We start from the raw sequence: 24,291 nt of genomic DNA on the forward strand, positions 1-24,291 counted from the left end.
GCCTATTTTTCATTGGCAGTGTCTTTCAGCATCAGCTCTCTGAGATCCATTTAACTGGAGGTTCTTGTTGTTGTTGTTTATATAGTACCTATGTGACTACGACACTTAACAAAGAATGGGAAGACAAGTCCCTATCCCAAGTGGAAACAACTGAAACACAGGCATCCTTTGAAATTCGCACATTTCGAAATTTTACAACGCAGTTCTCCAGCGAAATGACGTTTACAATATGCACACTTATGGGGAGCGGGGAATGTGCATTTAAATGAATGGTTCAGTGAAAACAGCAAACAAAAATGCATCACATTAGGGAAAACTGCTTGCGGGGGGAAATCTGTACATTAGTCAAAGTTGCATACGAAAATATGTTTCATAGGAAAAATTCACACTAGCATGCTGTTGAAATTTTATGAGGAGTTTTTTTAAAAATAAAATAAAATAAAATAGCTCATTGCTACAGAAATGTAGAAAACTGAAAAATGAGAAAGTGGGAGAACCAAGATTGACAGATCACTTCTATCCCTAGGGGTGCAAGCTTGAGGTCTCAGTTTTAATTCATGATGTCTTGAGGTAGGTCTGAAAGAGACTCATGCTTGAAACCCTGGAGAGCTGCTGCCAGTCAGTGTAGACCATACTGAACTTGATGGACCAAAGGCCTGACTCAGTTTAAGGCAGCGGGTGGTGCTGTGGGTTAAACCACAAAGCCTAGGACTTGCCGATCAGAAGGTCGGCGGTTCTAATCCCCGCAATGGGGTGAGCTCTTGTTGCTCGGTCCTTGCTCCTGCCTATCCTAGCAGTTCGAAAGCATGTCCAAATGCAGGTAGATAAATAGGTACCGCTCCAGCGGGAAGGTAAACAGCGTTTCTGTGCGCTGCTCTGGTTCACCAGAAGCGGCTTAGTCATGCTGGCCACATGACCCGGAAGCTGTCTGCGGACAAACACCGGCTCCCTCGGCCAATAAAGCAAGATGAGCGCCACAACCCCAGAGTTGATCATGACTGGACCTAATGGTCAGGGGTCCCTTTACCTTTTACCTATGTTCCTAAATTGAACATTTGGGTGTGGCTCTTTTATTTCATTGCGTGTCATGTCGGGCATTCGATTAGGATAGGGAAGGTAACTGAGATGTTTTATGAACAAAGCACAGGTTATCATTCCTCACTGTCTTCACCCTGAAATCTACCCATGCTATTGTGGATTGTTTTGTGCAATTATCCCTTGTCTTTAAAAATGTGTCTTCCTAATGATGCTGAGCAAGAACTCTGTCTTCCCCCCTCCCCATTGACACTGCTCCAGGTGCTAACAATTAAGTGCTATGTAACAATCAATTGATTTCAGTTTACCTTCTTCACAAGCATCCCAGGCAGAAAATAAAAGGGACACTTTGAGCTCTTGACCTGCTATTTTGCAGCCGTGCTTAACAACCTCATCCCCAAATGCGCAGCGACTATTACAGCTAAATAACCTGTATGCTTAGCAAACTGATATTCTTCACACATTTTAGCTGCAGTTGTAATTCTGTGCCATGGAACAAAGCTATTATATGCCCAATTATTACAGTGTATCCCCTCTAGAAATGTTGTGTTTAACTAGGCAACAAAGGGAAAGGTGCACTTAAAACTCATGGAGAACAAATATCCATAGCCTGCTTACATTGTGGAACTGCTTTCCTCCGTTTTAAAAATGAAGGAATCCACGTTGTTTATCAGCCATATTAGCTTTTAAGATATCCTCTACCTGAGCATGCACCACCATCCCTATCCTTTTACAATATACAGTGGTACCTCGGGTTAAGAACTTTAAAAATTTGTTCTGGAGGTCCGTTCTTAACCTGAAACTGTTCTTAACCTGAAGCACCACTTGCATCCTGAAGCAAAGTTCTTAACTGAGGTACTATTTCTAGGCTAGCGGAGTCTGTAACCTGAAGCGTCTGTAACTAGAAGTGTCTGTAACCTTAAGTACCACTGTAGAGTCTATGTGCTTTTGACTTGCATTTCAAGGATGAACACTTGGAGATGGTAGCGACAGAGGATAGTTAATCAGGAAATAGAGGGCAATTTTGAAAGTTCTGATTGAACCACACGCAGGGATCGGCAAATTTTTTTAGCTTCAGGCTGGTCCACTGTCCCTCTGACCTTGTGGTGGGCCAGAGAAGTGGCACTGGGGGTGGGGGAGTTGGAAGAAGAGGTGAGGGGGGCAAGTAGTCCTCCTCCCCACCCTACCTTCCCTAGGGCTGCCACCACCACCACCGCTGCTTCTCGTGGGTAGACAGAGCGAGCTCATCCGCTCCGCTATCTGGCACACAGGAGCACCAGGCAGTGGCAGTGGCGGAGGGACAATGAGCGGTGTGAAAGGGCTGGCTCCAGAGAGGGGCTGCTTAAAATGGCGCTCAACAACAACAAACCTCTGGTTACGTGAAACATATACAATAAACACACAAGACGTTACCGGCTGTACGTTGCTATACTATGCTATAAGATCCACTATCCTGTGATATCATATATGAGTTTGTACTACTGATGAAGCCTAGGATGACGAAACAAGGCTAATATTCTGGAAATCCTTGCCTTAGACTGTGTGAAAGGATTCTGTGGAACTGCAGCAACCTTTCATGTGGATTGTTGGACTCTATGAACAGACAGGTGGAATAGACACTTTCACATATATGGACCTTATGCATAAACTGATTAGAGAATGAACTGATCCACTGGGTCTTCTACTTTTTCTGTTGAACTTTATGAACTACTTCTGTTGAAATCTACAATTCAATACAATGAATAGTATATATTATTTTTTCAAACGTACAGCCGGTTATGTCTTGTGTGTTTATTGTACAGTGGTACCTCGGGTTAAGAACTTAATTCATTCTGGAGGTCCGTTCTTAACCTGAAACTGTTCTTAACCTGAAGTACCACTTTAGCTAATGGGGCCTCTCACTGCTGCCCCACTGCCAGAGCACAATTTCTGTTCTCATCCTGAAGAAAAGTTCTTAACCCAAGATACTATTTCTGGGTTAGCAGAGTCTGTAACCTGAAGCATCTGTAACCTGAAGTGTCTGTAACCCAAGGTACCACTGTAAAATAGTACTCAGCCAGCCCAGCCCCCTTTCTCCTCTAGGCAGGGCAGGGAGAAGCCAGGAGGAGGGAGGGAGGCACCACTGCCGTGGTCTGTGGGGGGGGGTGGAATGGCGCAGGGGGCAAAATGGCGCAGCCCAAACGAACAGAATCCCCACGCTGATCCACGGACCATCCGCAGGCTGGATCCTGAAGGCAATTGGGCCTGATCCGGCCCACAGACCTTAGTTTGCCGACCCCTGAACCATAGCTTTTTTAATTCTTCATTTATCACATTTGCACCCCTCTTCGCCCTCCAAAGCGATTTCCCCCAAGTTACCCTTACAACAGCTGTGTGAGGCAGGGCCAACGTCACCCACATAGCATCATGTCTTATCAGGCATTTGAATGCAGGTCTCCCAAGTCCATTGTCTACCATACCACATGACTCCTTCATTTGTGAACGACCTTCCCCATGCTCTCAAGTTTGCAATATGATCCATAGACTTTAAAAAAAAAAAGGTTGGGAAGTGGTGTTGTTTATGCATACTTTTTCACCCAATGCAGACTCACACTTGGAAGAGCTTCCTACTCTTCTCCACTGTGCAGCTAAATTTGGATTAAAGAAGCTTACTGCTTTTCTTCTCCAATGTCCTGATGCAATTCAAGCTTGCGGGATAGCCAATAAGTACAGAGAAACCCCAGCATCTATTGCAGAAAAGTATGGCTATAAGGAGATTCAGAAAATCATCACCGAATTGTCAGTAAGTACCTACTTATCCATAATACTCATATAAAATGTGTAACCAACTTCTTACAAACTCACAGTGCAGCCAATTTGGTTCAAAAGAGGTGGGGGCAACTGTCCTATTTAGGGATTCCAGGAATATTGATTTTTCCTAAAGAAAGGGGAGCATATTCATTGCTGTGGAATTGGCATTTGGATGTCTGAACAAGAAGGAGACAGTGATATAATCAGATATATGTTGGCTTTTACTTCCACACACTGAGGTTCTGCTAATGGTGCACGTAGCATAGAAGAACAGCCCAGTTCCATAAGAATATGTATTGTCCCAGGTCTCTGTGCTTTGTGAGATGTCTGCGGTAGTGACTTGGATCCACTTGCAGTGATTGCAGTGAGAGTCAGTGTGGCACAGTGGTTAGACCGCCGGACTAGGACCTGGGAAACCAGGGTTCGAATCCTCACTCAGTCATGAAGCTCACTGGGTGCTCTTGGGCCAATCACTGCCCCTCAGCCTTACCTACCACACAGGGATGTTGTAGGGATCAAATGAGGTGGTGGAGAACCACGTACACCACCTTGACCTTATTGGAGGAAGAAAGGTGGACTATACATGCAGTAAATAAATATTCACTTTTCCAGATTAAATGGTCCAAATTTGCAATGCCAGCCTGTGGGGTAGCAGATATACAGTATTCATGAAAATAAAGAAACAGGCTTTGTACAACTGTGTCATTTTTCATGACATAATAGGATATTGTTTTCCTTTAAAAAATGTAGGCATGATCCATCCAAAGTGAAGCACTTTTTATTTTATTTATTTTATTTGTGAGATGTGTGCAGTAGTGACTTGGATCCACTTGCAATGATTGCAGTGAGAGTCAGTGTGGTGCAGTGGTTAGACTGTCGGACTACGACCTGGGAAACCAGGGTTCAAATCCCATTTTATTTTATTATATTTATTTTATTTTATTTTATTATTTATTAAATCCGTATATCACCCGTTATCTGAAGATCTCAGGGCAATCCACAGCATAAAAGCGCAAGATAGAAACACGAAGTCCATTATGAAAACAAGAACAAAAGCAAAACAAACCAATGACTCCCCCAAAACACATTTAAAAGGATATAGGATGCTAATTCGAGGTTTTTATTCTATGCATGTCTACTGAGGAACAAGTCTCACTGAGATCAATAGGGCTTCCTTCCAGATATGTGCATGTGGGATTGCAGACTTAAATTCCCACTTATTTCAATGGGAAAGAATATAGAACCTGTGCTCAGACCTTTCACATTGGAGTCAATGAGACATAAATGCACTTGCGCCCCCTAAGTGGACTGGTGTTGCCAAAGACATTTATCTCCTTCTCAGCTTCTTGCATTATGCAGCCAGAATGTCCATATTCATTTCTTAATCACAGAAGGAGGAAAGGAGAAAGAACAGCTTGCCCAGCATGTGAGCTTATTATGGGAGTTCATCTAGGCTGGCCTCAGGCAGCGTAAGGCAGGGCCTGTTTCTCTACTGAAATGGTGTGGAAGGGATCCAAGTACAAAGAATATAAATCCACAGTTAAAGCAAAGAAATAATAATGTGGGGGTGCAAGGGATGGAAGCCACCACGTGTTATGTGTACGTGTTAAAAACCACATCATGCAGATTGTTCAGTGTATAACAGGTAAGCTTCCTGTCTCTTTGATGCAACCCTGGGAAATACAGAAAGGCTTTGCTTCCCAAAGCTGAGGTTGAAAATGACAGTGTAAAAAAGGGGGGATTTTGTAGATCGTAGCTCATGCTAGCTAAGTCACTTAGACAAGGCACATGGAGTCCAGAAAGAAAAGTCCTGATAGCACTTTACTGAGCAAACTGAACAAAACCAGTGTATAATTGGTGGAGAAAGGGACAGAGAGGTTTTTGTCTTTCTTAGATCGGGCCTTGTACAGAGAAAGGAGGCATTCAGCCAAACTTGCAGAGGAAAAACTCTAACAGAAATACACAGCCAATCAGAGCACATTTTACCTCACTGAAAGAGATTTCGCCACGCTGCCTGGTTGCTAAGCAACACTATGACAGTGCAGTGTGTGACTGGGTTGTGGGTGTGGTTCCCCACACTGATTTAAATGATCAGGGTTATTTGTTTTTTTTGTTTTTTTAAAAAATGAGCATAGGTTGTCCTATTTGTGGTATTGAAAATTTATTTTCATTCCAGTCACAGTGACTGGCACCCCTAGTGTTGCTCTTTTGTTTTGTTTTTCTAATATATAGTGCTGAATGGAAATGACTTCTCCCACCCCTCCTTTCACTATCCCATTTGCAGGTTAAAAATGGAGGGGGGCGTGTTAGACAATGGAGCAGGGTTAGACAATATTTCAAGGTGATTAATTCTATAAAGGGGTTGCAGGAATGGGCTTACCATTGGTGGGATCCTAACCCACTCCTTTTAAACAACTACATTTCATCAAGGATGTGGCGGCGGCAATGTCTGTGAATGAAATTTTCATTATGTCTCTAATGAAAATGCCCCCTTCCTGAATCCCATTAATCCTCTGACAAATTCCCCATGGAAAATTGCCCTCAGCTATGGTAGCCCTTTTCACCCCCACCCAACTCAAACTGAAAATTCTCTCCAAAAAACTTTCAGTTCAACACAAGTGTTCCTGTTTTTTTATTTTTTTAAAAAAATGCCTTCCCTCGCAGTATTTAGATTAGTTCTTAGGTCTGAGGCAATTATAGCTGTTTGTCCTATAGTACCTTCCTGCGGTGTTCATTTCAGTTTGCCAACCAACCAGGCAGGCAGGAAACTGAGTCTAGCTGGGTTTCAGACCTCTAGGCCAGTTGCCAGAAGTTTTTGACTAAAAGGCAGGATTTTGTGCTCTTGCCAGAATGATTTTCAGTATAGCTGGGAAGTTTTCCCCCCACTTAGTTTACATATTTGAACAATGCAACAACAGTGGCAGTGGGTCATTGTTCTCATGTGGTCTACGCATAAGCATCTGATTGGTCACTGTGGAAACACAACTGGATTTTACGGGCCTTTGGTCTAATCCAGGAGGGTCTGCCTTATGTTCTTATGCATACCTACTAAGGCTGCACCTTCTCTTCATTTTGTGCTCTGGAGCTAGATTTGAGCTAGAAGTCCTCAGATGAGACTCTGTTGCTTGGAATGGTGGTGGTGGATAGGAACGTAGGTGGGCAAAATGGCTCCCCTTTTGCTCACTGCTTTTAAAAAAAAACATGGCTAGTTTTGCAGAAGCAGTTTAGTCATGCTGGCCACATGACCTGGAAAGCTGTCTGTGGACAAACACCGGCTCCCTTGGCCTAAAGTGAGATGAGCACTGCACCCAATAATCACCTTTGACTGGACTTAACCGTCCAGGGGCCATTTACTTTTTACCTTTACCTTAATACAGATGTGAGGAACCTGTGACCCATCACATGATGTTGGATTCCAGCTCCCATCATCCCTGACCATGGACCATCCTGACTGGGGCTAATGAGAACTGGAGTGAGTCCAAGAGCATCAGGAGATCCATAGGTCCATAATACTTTGGATTTGACTTGGGCAAGAGGCTCAAAAGGAGTTGGCTAACACCTTCCCCCCCCCCTTAGAAATCTTATTGCCAAACTGCAACCAAATGTTAGGCTAGAACTACAGGTCCTCTGGAAATTGTGAGGTTGGAACTCACCAGCTGAAAGGAAAATAGCTGATCTATGCTATCTTCATTTGTTTATGACTGCAGAATGCTTTCGTTTCACTGTACTAATATAATGCAGAGGAATATGGAAAAGCAGTCACTCTTTCCTTGTGGCCTGGAGCCAAACTTAACGATTCATCTTATCCTTCCAGGAATTTCCCCATTAGAGTTTTAAAGCTGGTCCTCATACATAATGCAAGTGGTTTTGAACCTGGGGCTTATTTTAACATCAATAGCAATGCTCGATTTTTCTGCCATGGAACTACTCAAGATGTACAGGTCTAATGATATGGTGAACTTCTCCTAAGCTAGGCTCAGAAGCAAACTTTGAGAGCCCAGGAAAACTGCCTCAAAGGCTGAACGGTGCAGGGATTCTTGGCAGTGCCCATCCTCCACACAACAATTTGAACCATCCTCTTCCACCACTGAAGCCCAACCCTGCCACTGTCCAAACACATGGCATCCCTTCCTCTTGGGGCTGGTATGAGAGCAGTATGGTTGTTATAAGAGTAGATGTAGAAGAGATGAAAAGTAAGCCTTTCTCCTTGTCTTAGGCAAATTTACCTCCAACCATTTCTAAGTCTCCATAACGCATTAAGAACCACAGCTCAGTGGAAGTACATCTGGTTTGCATGCACAAGGTCCCAACTTCAATCCCAAGCAACTTTAGATAGGGCTAGGGGAGGCGCCTGTCTGAAATCCTAGCCAGCCACTGACAGTTAGTGTCAAGAATGATTGTGCTAGATCAGGGGTCAGTAAACTTGTTCAGCAGGGGGCCGGTCCACTGTCCCTCAGATCTTGGGGGGGGCAGATTATTTTTTTTGGGGGGGTGAATGAATTCCTATGCCCCACAAATAACCCAGAGATGCATTTTAAATAAAAGCACACATTCTACTCATGTAAAAACACGCTGATTCCTGGACCGTCCACAGGCTGGACTGAGAAGGCGACTGGGCCGGATCCGGCCTCCAGGCCTTAGTTTGCCTACCCATGTGCTAGATAAACTAGAGGTAGCTAATGTGATGCCCTTCAATTGTCATTGGACTACAACTCCCATCAGGCCCTGCTAGTATAATGGTCAGGGATTACGGGAGTCTAGCAACAACTGAGATAGACCAATGTCAGTACAGGACACCTTCCTCTCTTCCCTTAGTAGCCCATTTTTTTAATTTTTAAAAAGTGGTGGTTAGGGTAGCTGCAGTTCTTCCAAGGTCTCCTGCAATTTGCTCAGAAGGACATAAGATGAGCCTGCTGTATCAGGCCAATGGCCCGTCTGGTCCAGTATTAAGTTCTCCATGGCCAGCCAGATGGTTATGGGATGGTCAGAAGCAGATTCTCAGCACAAGAGCACTCTCTCTTCCCTGCAGTTTCCAGCAACTGGAATTTGGAAACTCAACTGCCTCCAACTATAGCTCAATCTAGGTGTGGTCATGTGTCCTACATTGTAGGGGACAGTTCTCTTTTTAATGGATGTCAGAGAACATACGTAGTGTTGGTGCTGCCATTTAAAGCCCTAAACGGCTTTGATCCAGTGTATCTGAAGGAGCATCTCCACCCCCATCATTTTACCCAGACACTGAGGTCCAGCTCCGAGGGCCTTCTGGCGGTTCCCTCACTGCGAGAGGCCAAGTTACAGGGAACCAGGCAGAGGGCCTTCTCGGTAGTGGCGCCCTCCCTGTGGAACACCCTCCCACCAGATGTCAAAGAGAACAACAACTACCAGACTTTTAGAAGACATCTGAAGGCAGCCCTGTTTAGGGAAGCTTTTAATGTTTGGTGTATTGCAGTGTATTAGTATTTTTTTGGAAGCCGCCCAGAGTGGCTGGGGAAGCCCAGCCAGATGGGAGGGGTATAAATAATAAATTATTATTATTATTATTATTATTATTATTATTATTATTATTATCTGACCCAAGTCCAGTTTAAAGATAAAGAACCATAATTAGGAGGGAGAGTAAGAGAAGCCTTGTCCATCAAGCTCTTCCACGCTTGCTCTGAAGAGCAGACATAGGTCACCTGATCACAGTCTTCCACATCAAGGTGAGATATATTGTATTGCTATTTAAATTACAATAATTATGCTGTGATTCTCCCACAGTTTGACTTCACCCCTGAAGGCACACACCATTGTCTCTCATGACAGATGGATGCCAGCACTTATTTCCAAATTTACGCAGAAAGTAGCGTATGGAAATCTTTGTCCTATTGTTGGTACTGCATTTCCTTTTGAGAGGGACACATGTGTAAACGGGTTACCTTGGTTCCTGTAGACCACCACACTCCGTCATGCTATTAGTGTGTGAATACTGACTTAGAGTTTTCTTTTTTAAAAATAACTAGGCTAGTTAAAACAAAAAGCAAAGCAAAACAAAACAAAAAACAGAAACAAATTTGATATGCAAATTCCCTTGGGATAGATGTTTGTTTTGTCTAGTATGAACAAATTGTTTTAATTTAGCCAATTTGGCACTACTCCACAATTCATTAGCCATTCCTTAAGTGATGGGATTTGTAGCAGAGCTTTATTTTATATCTGCTGAGATCTGTACAGTCAACAACATATTGCCAGTGAATCGATAGGAAGGTATTTTGACATGATCTTTAGCATAAACCTGAAGAATAACATTGGTAACAACTGACTTTCTCCCCTTGTGCCTAATCATTTGAATCACCTTCAACTAGACCTCTGCAACCTTTGTGCAATTCCCCCAGATAAGGGGAGAAAGCCTCTTCCATCATTCCTGTACCAGCAGCTTTTTGACTACACAGTTTCTGAAGTGTTTATGGGCTGATAGGTGAAGATTTTATGATGCTCTTTTGCTCTTTAGCATCTCTGCTTAAACATTCATGAAATAGTAACAGACTTGAATTTGGACCACAGTGCAGGGAGACACCCTCTGCACCAAAAGTAATAGCCCAAGCCATACTATTCTAGACGGTCCCTAGACCCTTGAGTGGATTGAGGGAGCATAGAGGTCTGCAGAGGGGTGCAAGAAAGCACAATTACACAATTGTAATTTTATGCATACATCTCTGGATCCAGCCCTATATAGTCTACCTCATCTGGCAGCTTTGGATTGGCAGTTTCAATCAGAAAAGTGGTGGGATGATAAGATTAGACTTTCTGAATCAAAACCCCCAAAACACATTTTTCTTCCTTCCTTCCTTTTTTTTTAAAAAAGAAGCCCACCGGATATTTAATTGCCTCCTGTAGCTACACCTTAAATATGCAAAGTCTGAATTTCGAGTCATATCTCTTATCCAGTATTCAAATACAAAATTAATTTGCACTGAGATAACATAAAGGTGAATCATTTTTTGTTCAGTGCTAAAGGAGTGATACCCAAATGGGTATCTTAAATGGCTACAGTCAATTGCAAGCGGACTGGGGAGTTGATCTCTGAGTTACCCTAGCAACTGCCCCCAAAGAACACAAAAATTAATCAAAACTGCTTTTGCAGTTATCCACTTGAATTTGCTGTTATCCACTATAATTTGTAACACGGAGGCATTGACCAGACCCAAACCAGCTTAGTTTAAGTGTGAGGTGGTGGCCTCATGTGCCTCTGTTTCAAATGACTGCACATTGTAAGCTTGTAATTACCATTGCATGGGACACAGGTGGCACTGTGGGTTAAACAACAGAGCCCAGGACTTGCTGATCAGAAGGTCGATGGTTTGAATCCCTGTGATGGGGTGAGCTCCCGTTGCTCGGTCCCTGCTCCTGCCAACCTAGCAGTTTGAAAGCACGTCAAAGTGCAAGTAGATAAATAGGTACCACTCTGCCGGGAAGGTAAACGGTGTTTCCATGCGCTGCTCTGGTTCACCAGAAGCGGCTTAGTCATGCTGGCCACATGACCCGGAAGCTGTACACTGGCTCCCTCGGCCAGTAAAGCGAGATGAGCGCCGTATTCTCAGAGTCAGCCACGACTGGACCTAATGGTCAGGGGTCCCTTTACCTTTAATTACCATTGCAGTTCATCTTGAGTTTTCTTTTTTCTTTTTGGCCAGTTCTGACATACTTGCAAGTGTTCATAAATATGCTATGTTATTCATTTGTTTAATGTCATTCATAAGACAGTTGTTCCACCAGTTGTTCCACAATGTTACACGTCTTGTCCTTGATTTTCTCTAAAGGTTGTTGAGTCATTGCAATGTGGTGTCCATGTACAGACACTTACATCATTGAGATGTATGTGTATGTGGAAGCTAGTTTCTCATGGCTGCTTCATGCAAGAGAATGAGAGAAGGTGGAGCTTGAGAGTTTGGTGGGAAACCACAAAGTGTATTTTCCCCTATCTGTTAGTCTCAACTGTGCCCTCTGCTGTGCAAGGCATGCAAGGTTGCTTATACCCAATGAAAGATGGACAGCTTGATATGAGAGTAGGTTCTTGTATTTGTGTCCCAAGCTACTATCTTAAGTGGCATGGCTTGAAGAAAGTTCACACACACACACACACACACACACACGCATACATTGATTGGACCAGAGTTCCCCCGTTGTGTAGGGATGTGTGTACCTTGGTATGTTCATAGGGCACCATCCAAAATGATCTTCTAGACACATGGGCTGCGGGGATGGGACTAGCTCGCACCACCCCAGGACCATTCTTCCACAATATTTCCATGCACAAAGGGGTCATCTGAACCTTTCCCTCCAGCATCATGTATCCTCCAACCATTCCAAGGCAAAGACAAACATTCGTATTGCTCTCCCTGCCCTTTTGAGGGAAGCTTGCAATGGTAAACTTGAGAATCTCTTATTGAGGCTGCCATCCTAAAAACACTTAGGGCAATAAGTCCCACTAAAGACACTTAGGAGGCAATAAGTCCCACTGAATACAGTGGGGCTTATCTCTGAATAAGCATGCACAGTTATGGGTAAGCAAAGCCCTCTATGGGCAGCTACATTTCTTTCCCAAGTTTTCCTGGAGATATCTCTTTTTCTTTTTAGCTCACACTGATTCCGGTATGGTTAATGTTCAGCAAGGGAAGACAATTTGCTATGTGCAGGCATCAAGATTCCAGCTAAAATGCACTTTTGAAACCTGTTACTGGTAGCTTAATGCAAATCAGCCCATTGACAGTCCTTCATAATAGACCTTGAAATTGTGTCCTGGTGGTTAGCAAAAGAGCCATTTAAGTGCAATGATTGCCACACTCATTAGAGAATGGACCAGTGTAGGGCTTGCATGACGTGGAGAAAAATCCATAACATGCTCTGTTCTTCTACTTCTTACCCAGCTGCCTAGTTTAGTTTGAGAAAATGACGTGTCCAATGAGCCTTTTGGACCTGCTTGAGCCCCATACTGGGCATTGGAATGTTTTTTTCTACATGTACCTTTGTTTAATTAATCAGGCGAGACAGCACTGATGAGACAGGTACACTTACTGGCCAGCAACGACTTTTTATTAACTGTTGTTATTGCATAAGGAAGCATAACAGTTTACACAGCTCTGGCCAAAGGCAGGGCTATACCCTTAGGAGGTTGAAATCCAAAGGCCATTTCACACAACAGCAATTTCCTGACATGGAGCAACTCCCACAAGCATGGTGTATCAATGGCTCCCCTACACAATTTGCTATCTGCCAATACCATGCCCTTTATGCATTGACAACATGTTTAGACTGCTCTCCCTGAAAGTCTCAAAGCAGTGTGCAATAAAAAGATGTTCAAAACACCATACAGAGGTGTGTCTGGCTTCTTCACAATACAGCTTTTGGCAAATGCTGAAGAGGCATCTATTGACACCCGATACATGTGTTTTCAGGGCCCACCCTATTCCTGAGCCTCTAATCTGTTTTAACTGCTTTTAATTTTGAATTTTAAATTGCTGTAACTCACATTGGAACCTGCTGGCAACAACAACAAATTGTTGTTGACATCCTTCTGTCTCAAAAGACAATGAAGTGCACCTCTGGGGTTGAAGTCAATCTACTGGAGAATCACAGAGCCTGCTGTGGCTGCAGAGACCAGTAACTCATAACTGCTTCTTCCCGCATTGTTTTTGCTGTGTTTGCAGCACTAAAGTGACCTGTCCTGGGCAGTGTGCATGAAGGTAAAATGGTAAAGGGGACACAGGTGGCGCTGTGGTCTAAACCACCAAGCCACTTGGGCTTGATGATCAGAAAGTTGGCGGTTCGAACCTGTGCAACAGTGGTGAGCTCCTGTTGTTCTGTCCCAGCTTCTGCCAACCTAGCAGTTTGAAAGCACACCAGTGCAAGTAGACAAATAGGTACCGCTGTGGCGGGAAGGTAAACAGCATTTCCATGCACTTTGGCACTCATTACAATGTCCCGTTGCACCAGAAGCAGTTTAGTCATGACCCGGAAAGCTGTCTGTGGACAAACTTTGGCTCCCTCGGCCTGAAAACGAGATGAGCACTGCACCCCATAGTCACCTTTGACTGAACTTAACTGTCCAGGGGTCCTTTACCTTTTACCTTCATGGAGGTCCTGGGATTTGTGTAGAGCCAGTGTGGTGTAGTGGTTAAGAGCGGTAGTGTGCTGGTCCCGGGGGGGGGGAGGTACTGATACCGTAGCCGAAGTTCAGTCCAGAGTCACTAGCAGGGTAGACGATCACTAGATGAGACGCGAGGTCCGAAACAGGGAGCCAGGCAGGGGAACAGGAACGCTGGTAGGGCAGCAGCAGGAAGCCAGGCGGGGAACAGGAACACTGATGGGTCAGCAGCGGGCAGCCGGGCGAGGAACAGGAACACCGGAGAGTCAGGAGCAGGAAGCCGGGCGAGGAACAGGCACACCGGTAGTGCAGATCTAAGTCTGGGTAAAGCAGGTACTCCACAACGACGTTGCTCCCGCAACCTGGGACCGGGCTGCCTGACCTTTATCTTCTTCTAAGGCCGGGGGCGTTCCCGGCCCCCAGGAGCCCCGCCTCTCCTGGCCTTAAGGCGAGCACTCCTCCTGGGAGAGACCAGTTCCCTTCGCCTCTCTGCCCTAAGCCTCTGCAGTTCAGGAGAGGCCGAAGGGTTACTGGGCCCCGGGGGAGGCTCACCTGTAGCCACTGAGTCCTCCAGCACCTCTGGGGCCAGAATGGTCTCACCTGGTGCCTGCCCCTGAGGATCTGGCACAGGTGCAGGCTCCTCAGCATCTAGGCCTTGCCCCAGTTCAGCCGGCCCTGGAGGCGGGGACTCCTGTGCCGGCTGGGATTCCTCCGGTTCACTCTCAGACTCGGAATCCCAGGCCATCACAGGTAGACTCGTAATCTGGTGAACCTGGTTCGTGTCTCTGCTCCTCCACATTCAGCTGCTGGGTGACCTTGGGCTAGTCACACTTCTTTGAAGTCTCTTAGCCTCACTCACCTTCCAGAGTGTTTGTTGTGGGGGAGGAAGGGAAAGGAGATTGTTAGCCGCTCTGAGTCTCCTTCGGGTAGTGATAAAGCGGGATATCAAATCCAAACTCTTCCTTAGCCTTTTTTCTCCCTGCGAGTGCAGGTTTTTTTTTCTCAGGGTTTACTCCTGAAGCCTTTCTCATTCTCCTGAAGCAGAATTTTACGATCAGAGTTTTCCTTCTCCTAGATAGGCTGCTTTCCCAGGTTGATGAGCCCCTTCTGCCACTCATTTCCCTCTACAGCATGCGCAGAAATCGCCTTCCTGACCATTGGACCTCCTATTGGTCTTGTCTGCTCAATCCACCAGAGCCTGTCTTTGCATGCAGGGGAAGACCCATTGGCTACTTTCACCTGGTTTAGCCAGCCAGTCAAAGCTGTTTCCCAGGGTTTGGCCACTGTCACATGCTGACAGCTTCTAGGTGCCAAAGGTGAGAGCTGAGTGCAGGGTGGAGGACCAAAGGTGGATAGTCCTCTTAAATAACAGTTATTGAGTTTCCATAAAGTCAGGTTCAGATGAATCTCTTCGAAGGGAAAATCTGAGCTGTGAGACAATGAATATGCAGGAGACCATATGTAGGGTAGGTGGGTTACAGGGAACATGAGTTTTGCCCTTGCTGAAGCTGCTCAGAAACTGGTTTCCATATCTTGTCCATCTTTCACATCATTCTTCCTTCCAAGCTTGGCTGATAACTTGCATGGACACTTGGGATCCCGATCCTGTTATATAACTGAGCACATAAGCTACCGGGTTCAGAGGAGAGGGGAGCAAGTGGGACATGCAATGAAATGTTACAGTGTGGAATGTGCAGGGTTCGAGCCATGTAGGATACTCCATCTCATTCTCTGAGTTTTCTGGGCAACAGGGTTCATGAATGGCAGCAATCTAGGGAAGCATGGATCTATCAACTTCAGTTTGTTTTGCTCCATTTTTGCATACATTTGCTTTTTCTTAGCGAAAAAAAGAAGGCTGCATGAAAATTGATACTCAGTTTTGCATGCATTTCCCTTACTAGTCACATTTGTGTTCAATTTTGCTTAGTGTGTGCATTCTTGTAGGCCATTTCACCCTAATAGAATCCATTTATGTACGTTATTGTTACATAACACATTTTTTTGCCTGCGCTTTTCAGTCATGTACACATTTTCATATGCACTCTTTGCAAAATTCAGAGAAGCACAGATTTCAAAGGAGAGCTGTATTTTGGTTTGCATATTGGTTCCGGAAGTGTGCATTTGGTAGTTTGGCATGAACATGTGATCAAATTAGTTTCTCCCCCCTCCCCCAAAGCATTCTGGCCTTGGTGGTACCAATGGATGCGATCATAGATTCCTATGTCCCTCTGTGCTGTGAGTCACTTGACAGTCTGGGAAGTATATTTGCCAAAAATTCCATTGCATTTATTGACAAAAGGCTTCTTATTTGCTCCCCCACTTTTATCCAAACCGTGACCTGTTCACCCATACTGTTTCTTATTAACCTTCCTGCACCTCTGCTTATTGTCAGTCCCGCAAGCCCTCATCAGTACATTGATTCACTGGGGTTGTGGTGGCCTCTCTGCTAATTACTATGAATGTAGTTTGGGGCTTTCCCAGATGTGCCCTGATTAGTTTGTGGGCACTGGGCATCCATCTGTGCTTTCCAAAGCTGCCTGTGAAAATTGCTTATTGGAGAGGAAGGAGTATATTCAGAGCCAAAACTAAGGGCGGGGCGAGCAACTTCCTGACACGGAAGAACTGGAAGTCTTAAAACTAACTCTGATTTTAACAGCCAGGTAGCTTATGAAGTTGGCAATTCCATGCACAACAAATCCAAATATTTGCTAGACACAGAGCATATAGCTACATAGTTTCTTTTCTTATTCAGTTGCAGGCATGGGGCTATGTATTCTTATTAATTACAGGCATTGGCACAATGGTGGCTATAGTGCCTATGCTCTGTCTCCACAGTGGAGGCTGCATGCTTCCAAATACCATTTGCTAGAAACATAGGAGAGGAGAGTCCTGTTGCACTCAGGTCTCACATAGCCATTTCTGGCTCCAAGGAGATGGGGTTGCGGGCTTGCTCCACCCCACTCCCGCGCAGGGGCTGGCGTTTCCCCCGCGCGAGAACAGGGAATCCCCAGGCGTGTCACTGAACCGGCCAGCCTATTGGCTGGCCGGGGAGGCGGGACCTGGCCTATTTAAGGCCAGGCACGCCCGGGGATCGCCCTCTTTCCACCTGGACCCCAGAGAGGTTTTTTCCCATCCCACCCACCTGTAGGTTTAGCTAGTCTTGGCCTTGATATGGACTTCGGTTGGTCGCCGCAAGGGGCCTGGTAGGAATTTTTCCAAGTTGGCGCACTTCGTGCCTTTTGGTTTTTTCGCCTACCTCGTAGCAAACGTCACAACTTCTCCGGTGTTGGCGGTTAGGCATTGGCAGGGGGAATTGATACGCAAATGAGAGGGGGGGAAGGAAGCGCCATCACCTTCCCCCAAATAAAGGGGTAGTCCGGTAGAGGACTCCGGGGGGCGTTGCCTTGTCCGAAACCTACGGAGGTAAGGGCCGCCGGCACGCCCCCGAGCAGTGACACCCGTGGGATCCTAGCTGGCGTACTTCAACAGGACCCCCCACGGTTTGTGGACAACCCTCCCGGTCACCATGCCGGGTAGTCGATAGGAGCCAATGCCTAAAGCCAATACCTTTCAATTCTGTAATCAATAAAGTTGTGGCCTTTTTATGCCCATTAACCTAAAATATTGTGTCCCGTGTCTTCATTTAACAATGGGGGGGAGAGTATTGCCACGCAAGTGAGCTTCTCTTGGGCCTGTGGCTAGTCAATGTGAAAACAGCACGCTGAACTAGATGGGCCAATGGCTTGATTCAGGAGGGTTATTCTTATGCTTTGGTTTGAGTGATTGTTATCCTCCACACATCAGCACTGGTGACCACACACTTGAGGTAGTAGACAATTTTGTCTACCTGGATTCCACCATAGCCAACAACTGTCAGGAGCTTGTCCTACTCTCGAGTAGGACCCTGGCAGAGACACATGCTGGACTGGCATGTTCCCTCCCTCCTGGTCGATCGTTCGGGAGCTTCAGAAGCTTTCTTCTGCCCAAACATCACAGTGACAGATGCCAACAGACATCAGCACACTTAGGGATCCACAGAGTCTTCGCAGCTTGCATAACAGACCTCAGCAACTCAGCATTTTGGCTAATCTACGTTTATTTACATATAAACACACACAGAGCACTGCAACATAGCTCCCTCTCTCTCTCTAGCATCAGACAGCAAAGAGAAAGAACAAAGGACAATAGTTCCACTTCACGGAACACAGTAACACAAACATCCTGTCTCCGTCACTTCCCACTTTGTGGAGTCAAAACATACACCATCATGTGAAAGACAACAATCCCATGACTGCAATCACGGAACAGGAATTCTAACATCAACGTCTCCATCAACACTGAAGTAGACAAGCCTATTGGCAAGGATGCTACAGCAATGGCTCACCTCTCCTAAAGGGTAGGGGAGAATGTGATGCTAATGACCCATACCAAGATGAAGGCCTATCAGGCTTGCATGTTGAGCATGCTGCTTTATAGAGGTGACTTGTGGGCAACATACAGCCATCAGGAGCAGAGGCAAAGCATGGGCATTGCAAGGGAGGCCATTGCACAGTTTATTTGAGGGTGCATTTTGCTCCTCACACCTCCCCTGCCAGCTTCGTGCTGCTTTGTGAGTCTGATCCCACATCCCAGCTTCTTAAAGCAGTATGGGGCTGGCAGGGCATCAGGAGGACGCAACAGGCATGTGCCCTTCCAATCAGAGCAATCAAGCTGGTTGGAAGTGTCTGTTCCTCCCTGCTTCATCTCCTCCTGTTGCCCTTCTTGGCTGCACTAGAAGCAGCAGCAGAAATAGAGATATCCATTTCTTAGTTGAGCTGAGATTTTGTTGCAACAGCATAGCACCAAAAACAAATACAAGCGGTATAACTCCAAAGTGAGGTATTATATCTGAGTCTATCCATATTAGGAAGATGGATCATCCTTCATTATATGCTCATCTATTTGCTCATGTCATGATATTGACTCTTTCATCGTATCTGCCTAGAAGAAGCGGCTTGGCAGACTCATGGTGCTATAATGCTAGTAACAACCCATCTACACTGGAATCGTTCTTCGGGGGGAAAAGGTGTATTCTAGAAAACATATTATGGTGGCCCTTAATAGTTGTGGGAGGCGTATTGTTGTTGAGCAAATATCTCTTTCTCTTCACTTACTATGGTCACTGAAAAAGAATGGACATTTGTCTTGAGTCATATCACCTGCGAGATGGACAGAAGCAGGGCTATTCTCTGGAAGCTTATTTATGATGGTCCTGAGACCCTCATCTCTGATGGTTGGGTCTGCAAGTCACCCATCAGTTTAATTAACAATAACTCCTAGGCATTATGGCACATCAATATGGTGTAGCCTCCTCCCCACATTGGGACTAGCCATTTTAATTATAGCCACAATGTCCAATTTCATGCTACATCAGGGGCATTGTGGGTAATTAAAATGGTGGGTAGCTGTTCGCTGCCAACAGCAGGCAAATCCCCCTATGGAGACGAGCACACTGGAGGTCATATTGCTGGAGGATCCCTCAAAACTGGAGCCAGTCCTAGGCACTGGCGGAGGAACAGGATTGCGGAAGGAGCAGACCGCCCCCAGCACCACTATTCCGGTAGGGTGCCATCACGTCGGCCACCCCAGACACACGTTGCTGACCCCCTGGGTGCGCTGGGCGCCACACACCCCCAGGGGGTGCACCACACCCCCAGAACGCACACCATGCCCTCGTGGGCGGCATGCCACACCCCTGGGATGCGCCCCTAGGTGCATGCCATGCCCCCTGGGGTGACAGCCACGCCCCTGGGGTTGCCAGCCATGCCCCCACCTTCTCTCTGCACCCGGTAGTGGAGCATGCAGCTTCGCCACTGGTCCTAGGCAGGGTCACTGAAATCTAAATTTGGCTAGCTTGAAAGGGAAGGGAACCACAAAGAGGCATTGTGGAAGGACATGTCCTCGAGCCAGTCATTCAGGCGAGAACTCAAGGTGCAAGCCATCTTGAGGTACTTGGAGGAAAGGGCGGATCTAAAAATAAAAATGTTATGTACACTTTATCTCATTATATGCCTGTTTGCACATATTTCATGGTAAAAGGTAAAGGACCCCTGACAGTTAAGTCCAGTTGCAAATGACTCTGGGGTTGCGGTGCTCATCTGGCTTTACTGGCCAAGGGGATTCAAACCGCCAACCTTCTGATCAGCAAGCCCTAGGCTCAATGGTTTAGGCCACAGTGCCACCCGCGTCCCATTTTATGGTAAGTTCACATTAAAATCTGGGCCTAAGAGAAAATTTCCTAAATCTCTACCCTGAACTGCCTGCTTATCCCCATCAGATGACATAGCACAAAAAATATGTTTCCCTAGATCCTCTGCTCTTCAACATGTGTAGACACTTAGGCTATGCTCAGAGGCTTATTCACACACTACACTGAACACAGGTACTAGCTGTCACTGCACAAGAACCCAAACTGTATCCTTATTGAACATTAAATCTGAATAACTGTATGAGTGTGCAGCTTAATTGTCTGTATACACAGGTAAACACCTTTTTCACTCGTGAACACCTTCTTCTCCTCCTCTGATTGCAATAACAAGTTGCATTACCTAAACAATATCTGCACATGATTATGCAGCATAACTGGAAGGGCAAGACAGGTTTTCATTTGTCATTTTTTAATTCCCCAGCTGAGATATATCATAGGCTCTTGACTTCCACATTAGATATTGCACTGCAGTGTGATTGTGTGCATTCTCATTTTCCTCTCTAGTGGTGTTCTTTGTTTGCTTGTTTGCCCAACAGGTAACAACTTGGCTAGTCACAATACAAAATCAATTTTGGAAAAAATCCAGGCTAAAAAGAAAAAAATCTCTGGGGTCCCCTAAGCACTAGCGTTCTATCGATAAATTACAGAGTTTGCTGACCACCTGCAAGAAATAAGCCATTTATAGCCATCGGGACTGCGGCACACTAGATAGCATCATGATGTAACGTGCTTCAGAGCCTGTGTGGATCAATAATTGGCTTCATTTGTCATTGTAGCAATGGCATTATTTCTTCATCTGACTCCATTGCAGCTCAGACATGTGCATTCCCTGAGGGGTCCCAGGACATGAATAACAATGCAATCCTAACCATGTCTACTCAGAAGTAAGTCCTACTGAATTCAGTAGAGCTTACTCCAAAGTAAGTGGGCTTAGGTGTGTAACCTCCTCGGGGCCATGTTGCTTTTTCATCAGAGCATTTCCTCTACTGTGAATGATTGCTGTTAGCTTCTAGTTAGTGCTTCAGCAGAAAAGAGTTTAGAGCACTTGACTTAAGTACTATGTCTATTTAGAGAAAAAAGGTAAAGGTAAAGGACCCCTGACAGTTAAGTCCAGTTATGAACGACCCTGGGGTTGCGGCACTCATCTCGCTTTACTGGCCAAGGGAGCCGGCGTTTGTCCGCAGTTTTTCTAGGTCATGTGGCCAGCATAACTAAGCCGCTACTGGCGAAACCAGAGCAGCACACGGAAATGCTATTTACCTTCCCGCCGGAGCAGTACCTATTTATCTACTTGCACTTTGATGTGCTTTTGAACTGCTAGGTTGGCAGGAGCTGGGACCGAACAACAGGAGCTCATCCCGTCATGGGGATTTGAACCGCCGACCTTTCGATCAGCAAGCCCTAGGCTCAGGTGTTTACACCACAGCGCTACCTGCATCCCAATGTCTATTTAGAGAAGGAGGGGGCAATAAGACTTTCAACACTACCCCATCACATGCTGCATTAACCCTATCACCAATGCATGTGCCACCATACATCTACAGGCGCATGATTGGCCTCAATGAGAAGAGACATTAGAAGCATACACCAAAGAGCCAGTGTAGTGTAGTGTAGTGTAGTGTAGTGTAGTGTAGTGTAGTGGTTAAGAGCAGTAGTCTCGTAATCTGGGGAACCGGGTTCGCGTCTCCGCTCCTCCACATGCAGCTGCTGGGTGACCTTGGGCCAGTCACACTTCTTTGAAGTCTCTCAGCCCCACTTACCTCACAGAGTGTTTGTTGTGGGGGAGGAAGGGAAAGGAGAATGTTAGCCGCTTTGAGACTCCTGAAGGGGAGTGAAAGGCGGGATATCAAATCCAAACTCTTCTTCTTCTTCTTCAAAGGGCTTCTTGGGGTTTTCCACTCCATAGAGAAGCCTCTATGTATTTAAGGCCCCTTCACGTTGATACATGGCCCCCACTGCATGGCCTTCCATCATCCCTGCTGTGGGAGGCTGTGATTCTCTGGCCTGGTGGGCCCCTAGCCAACCAGCCAGCCAGCCATGCCAAATAACAACAAGAAGGAGAAAGTGAGCCATGTCAGGCTTGAAGAGAAGGCGGAGGCTGGAGGAGACCCTAGGTAGAAACAGGCCCTGAGATGGGGGTGGCAAGGAGGTGTAGCTGGTACAGGCAAGCATATAAATAAAATGATGTATGTATGGTCTCCAGGGTGACTCCGGGCTGATCACCCAGATGTCGCCCAGATTGGGGCCATGGGGTGGATTGGGGGATGGGGACTGGGCACAACCCTAATAAATAGGTAATCTGGAGGGGCTCTTAGAGCTAATGTTCTTGGGGGGACAACATTTCCTGGGCTGTCATCCTTAGACAGATGTCCGCTTCCAAAGACAGTTAAGAAATCACTTATGTAAGCATCTCCACCCTCATCGTTCAGCCCTGTCACTGAGATCCATCACCGAGGGCCTTCTGGTGGTTCCCTCACTGCGAGATGTGAGGTTACAGGGAACCAGGCAGATGGCCTTCTTGGTGGTGGTGCCCGCCCTGTGGAACGCCCTCCCTTAAAAGAACTAAACAACCATCTGATTTTTAGAAGACACCTGAAGGCAATCTTGTTTAATGAAGTTTTTAATGTTTGATGTTTTATTCTGTTTTTAATCTGTTGGGAGCCACCCAGAATGGCTGGGGAAACCCAACCAGATGGGTGGGGTATAAATAAATTATTATTATTATTATTATTATTATTATTATTATTATTATTATTATTAAAATGAACAAAATCCAAGGATGTGACAACACCAATCAGGAGGGGTCCCTCTTTAATGGCCCCACCTTTCTGTTGAGTTGTATGGCACAAAAACCATTAGCTGCAATCTGGATTCAAGTGAAGGAGTGGGGTCAAAATATGCTACCTGTTTCAGATGCTGGAGTCACTGCATGGAAGGGCTGAGTTTATCCCATGTCCAACCATTATAGGAGTGCAGTGTGTCCTGGTGTACAGGCATTCCACAATGGCATTCCACAATGTGTCACTGCAAGAAATAGAGTCAACACACACACACACACACACACACACACACACACACGCACACACACACACACACACACACACACACACACACTTAACCTTCTCTCTCATCAGAATGATGGTCATTTTAGTAGTTAGACACTGAAACCTTGTTTAGCTGTCTAACGCCTAACAACCCCAATGCAAGGCAAGAATGGATTTTTCTACAGCACACACACCAGGTTTTCACATAATGGGCTCAGTAGCTTTGAACAATGTTGTCTCTTAATGGTTGATCTATTGTTGCAGAGCCTAAGGACAATTTTCCTAATTAAGCAATAAATCACCCTTGCAGAAAAAAATGTGGTACCTCATTATTAGAGCTGTACCAAATTCTCTTAGTTTAATTTGCAAGACTCTTGGTGAATAAGCCTGTGAAGGGAATAAAACTGATCTTTCCATTCATTTTGGCAGCCTGCCTTCCCCCTCCCACCCCCGCCAGAGAAGTTTTTGGCATAGATCCTTTGTGGTACCTGGCACTGCATTTCTCAATATTGTCCACAGTTCAGTTTTGTTTGGGGCTGTTCTAAACATTTTTGCATTTTAAATTCAGATACCAGGGATGGCTGCACATTTTGGAAATGAGAGGCAGGGCCGGCCCAACCATTAACCTGGCTGAAGCAGTGGCCTCAGGCAGCAGGCTGGGAACAGCTCGGAGGGGCAGAGAGAAGGGTGCTCTTCTGGCTGTGGGCGCAGCAATTTCAGGATCTAGTGGCTGGCTGCCTGGGCAGGACACTGGACAGGGCTCCGCAGGCTGCTTCCCATCACCTCAGACCATGGCTTCCCCGCAGAGTCCACCATGGGGCAGTGGTGGTTGAGGAGGCAGTTGGCAGAATTTATCTTAATATATGCATTTCTGTATGTGATTTTGCCTAATAGACACAAAGCAATTCACCCTAATATTTTGTATGTTCTTTTCATTAATCTATGCATTTGCATGCAAACCAATTTCCTTTGGTATATATATATGCTTTTGTGCACAATTATTCGGCTGGAAGACCGCATTGCAAAATTCAGAGAGCTGTGAATTTTGAAGG

General features: G+C 45.7%; 1 protein-coding gene across 1 annotated transcript in view; it reads left to right on the top strand.

Annotated features, from left to right (window-relative positions):
• Nucleotides 1–24,291, top strand: part of BANK1 (B cell scaffold protein with ankyrin repeats 1) — a 233,271-nt gene that overhangs the window by 124,486 nt on the left and 84,494 nt on the right. The window contains exon 8 of the mRNA XM_082236941.1: nt 3,621–3,817. Within this exon, the coding sequence (XP_082093067.1) occupies nt 3,621–3,817 (197 nt within the window). The remainder of the gene's footprint in view (nt 1–3,620; nt 3,818–24,291) is intronic.

Source organism: Podarcis vaucheri (assembly GCF_965113315.1).
Source record: "Podarcis vaucheri genome assembly, chromosome: 9".
NCBI lineage: Eukaryota > Metazoa > Chordata > Lepidosauria > Squamata > Lacertidae > Podarcis > Podarcis vaucheri.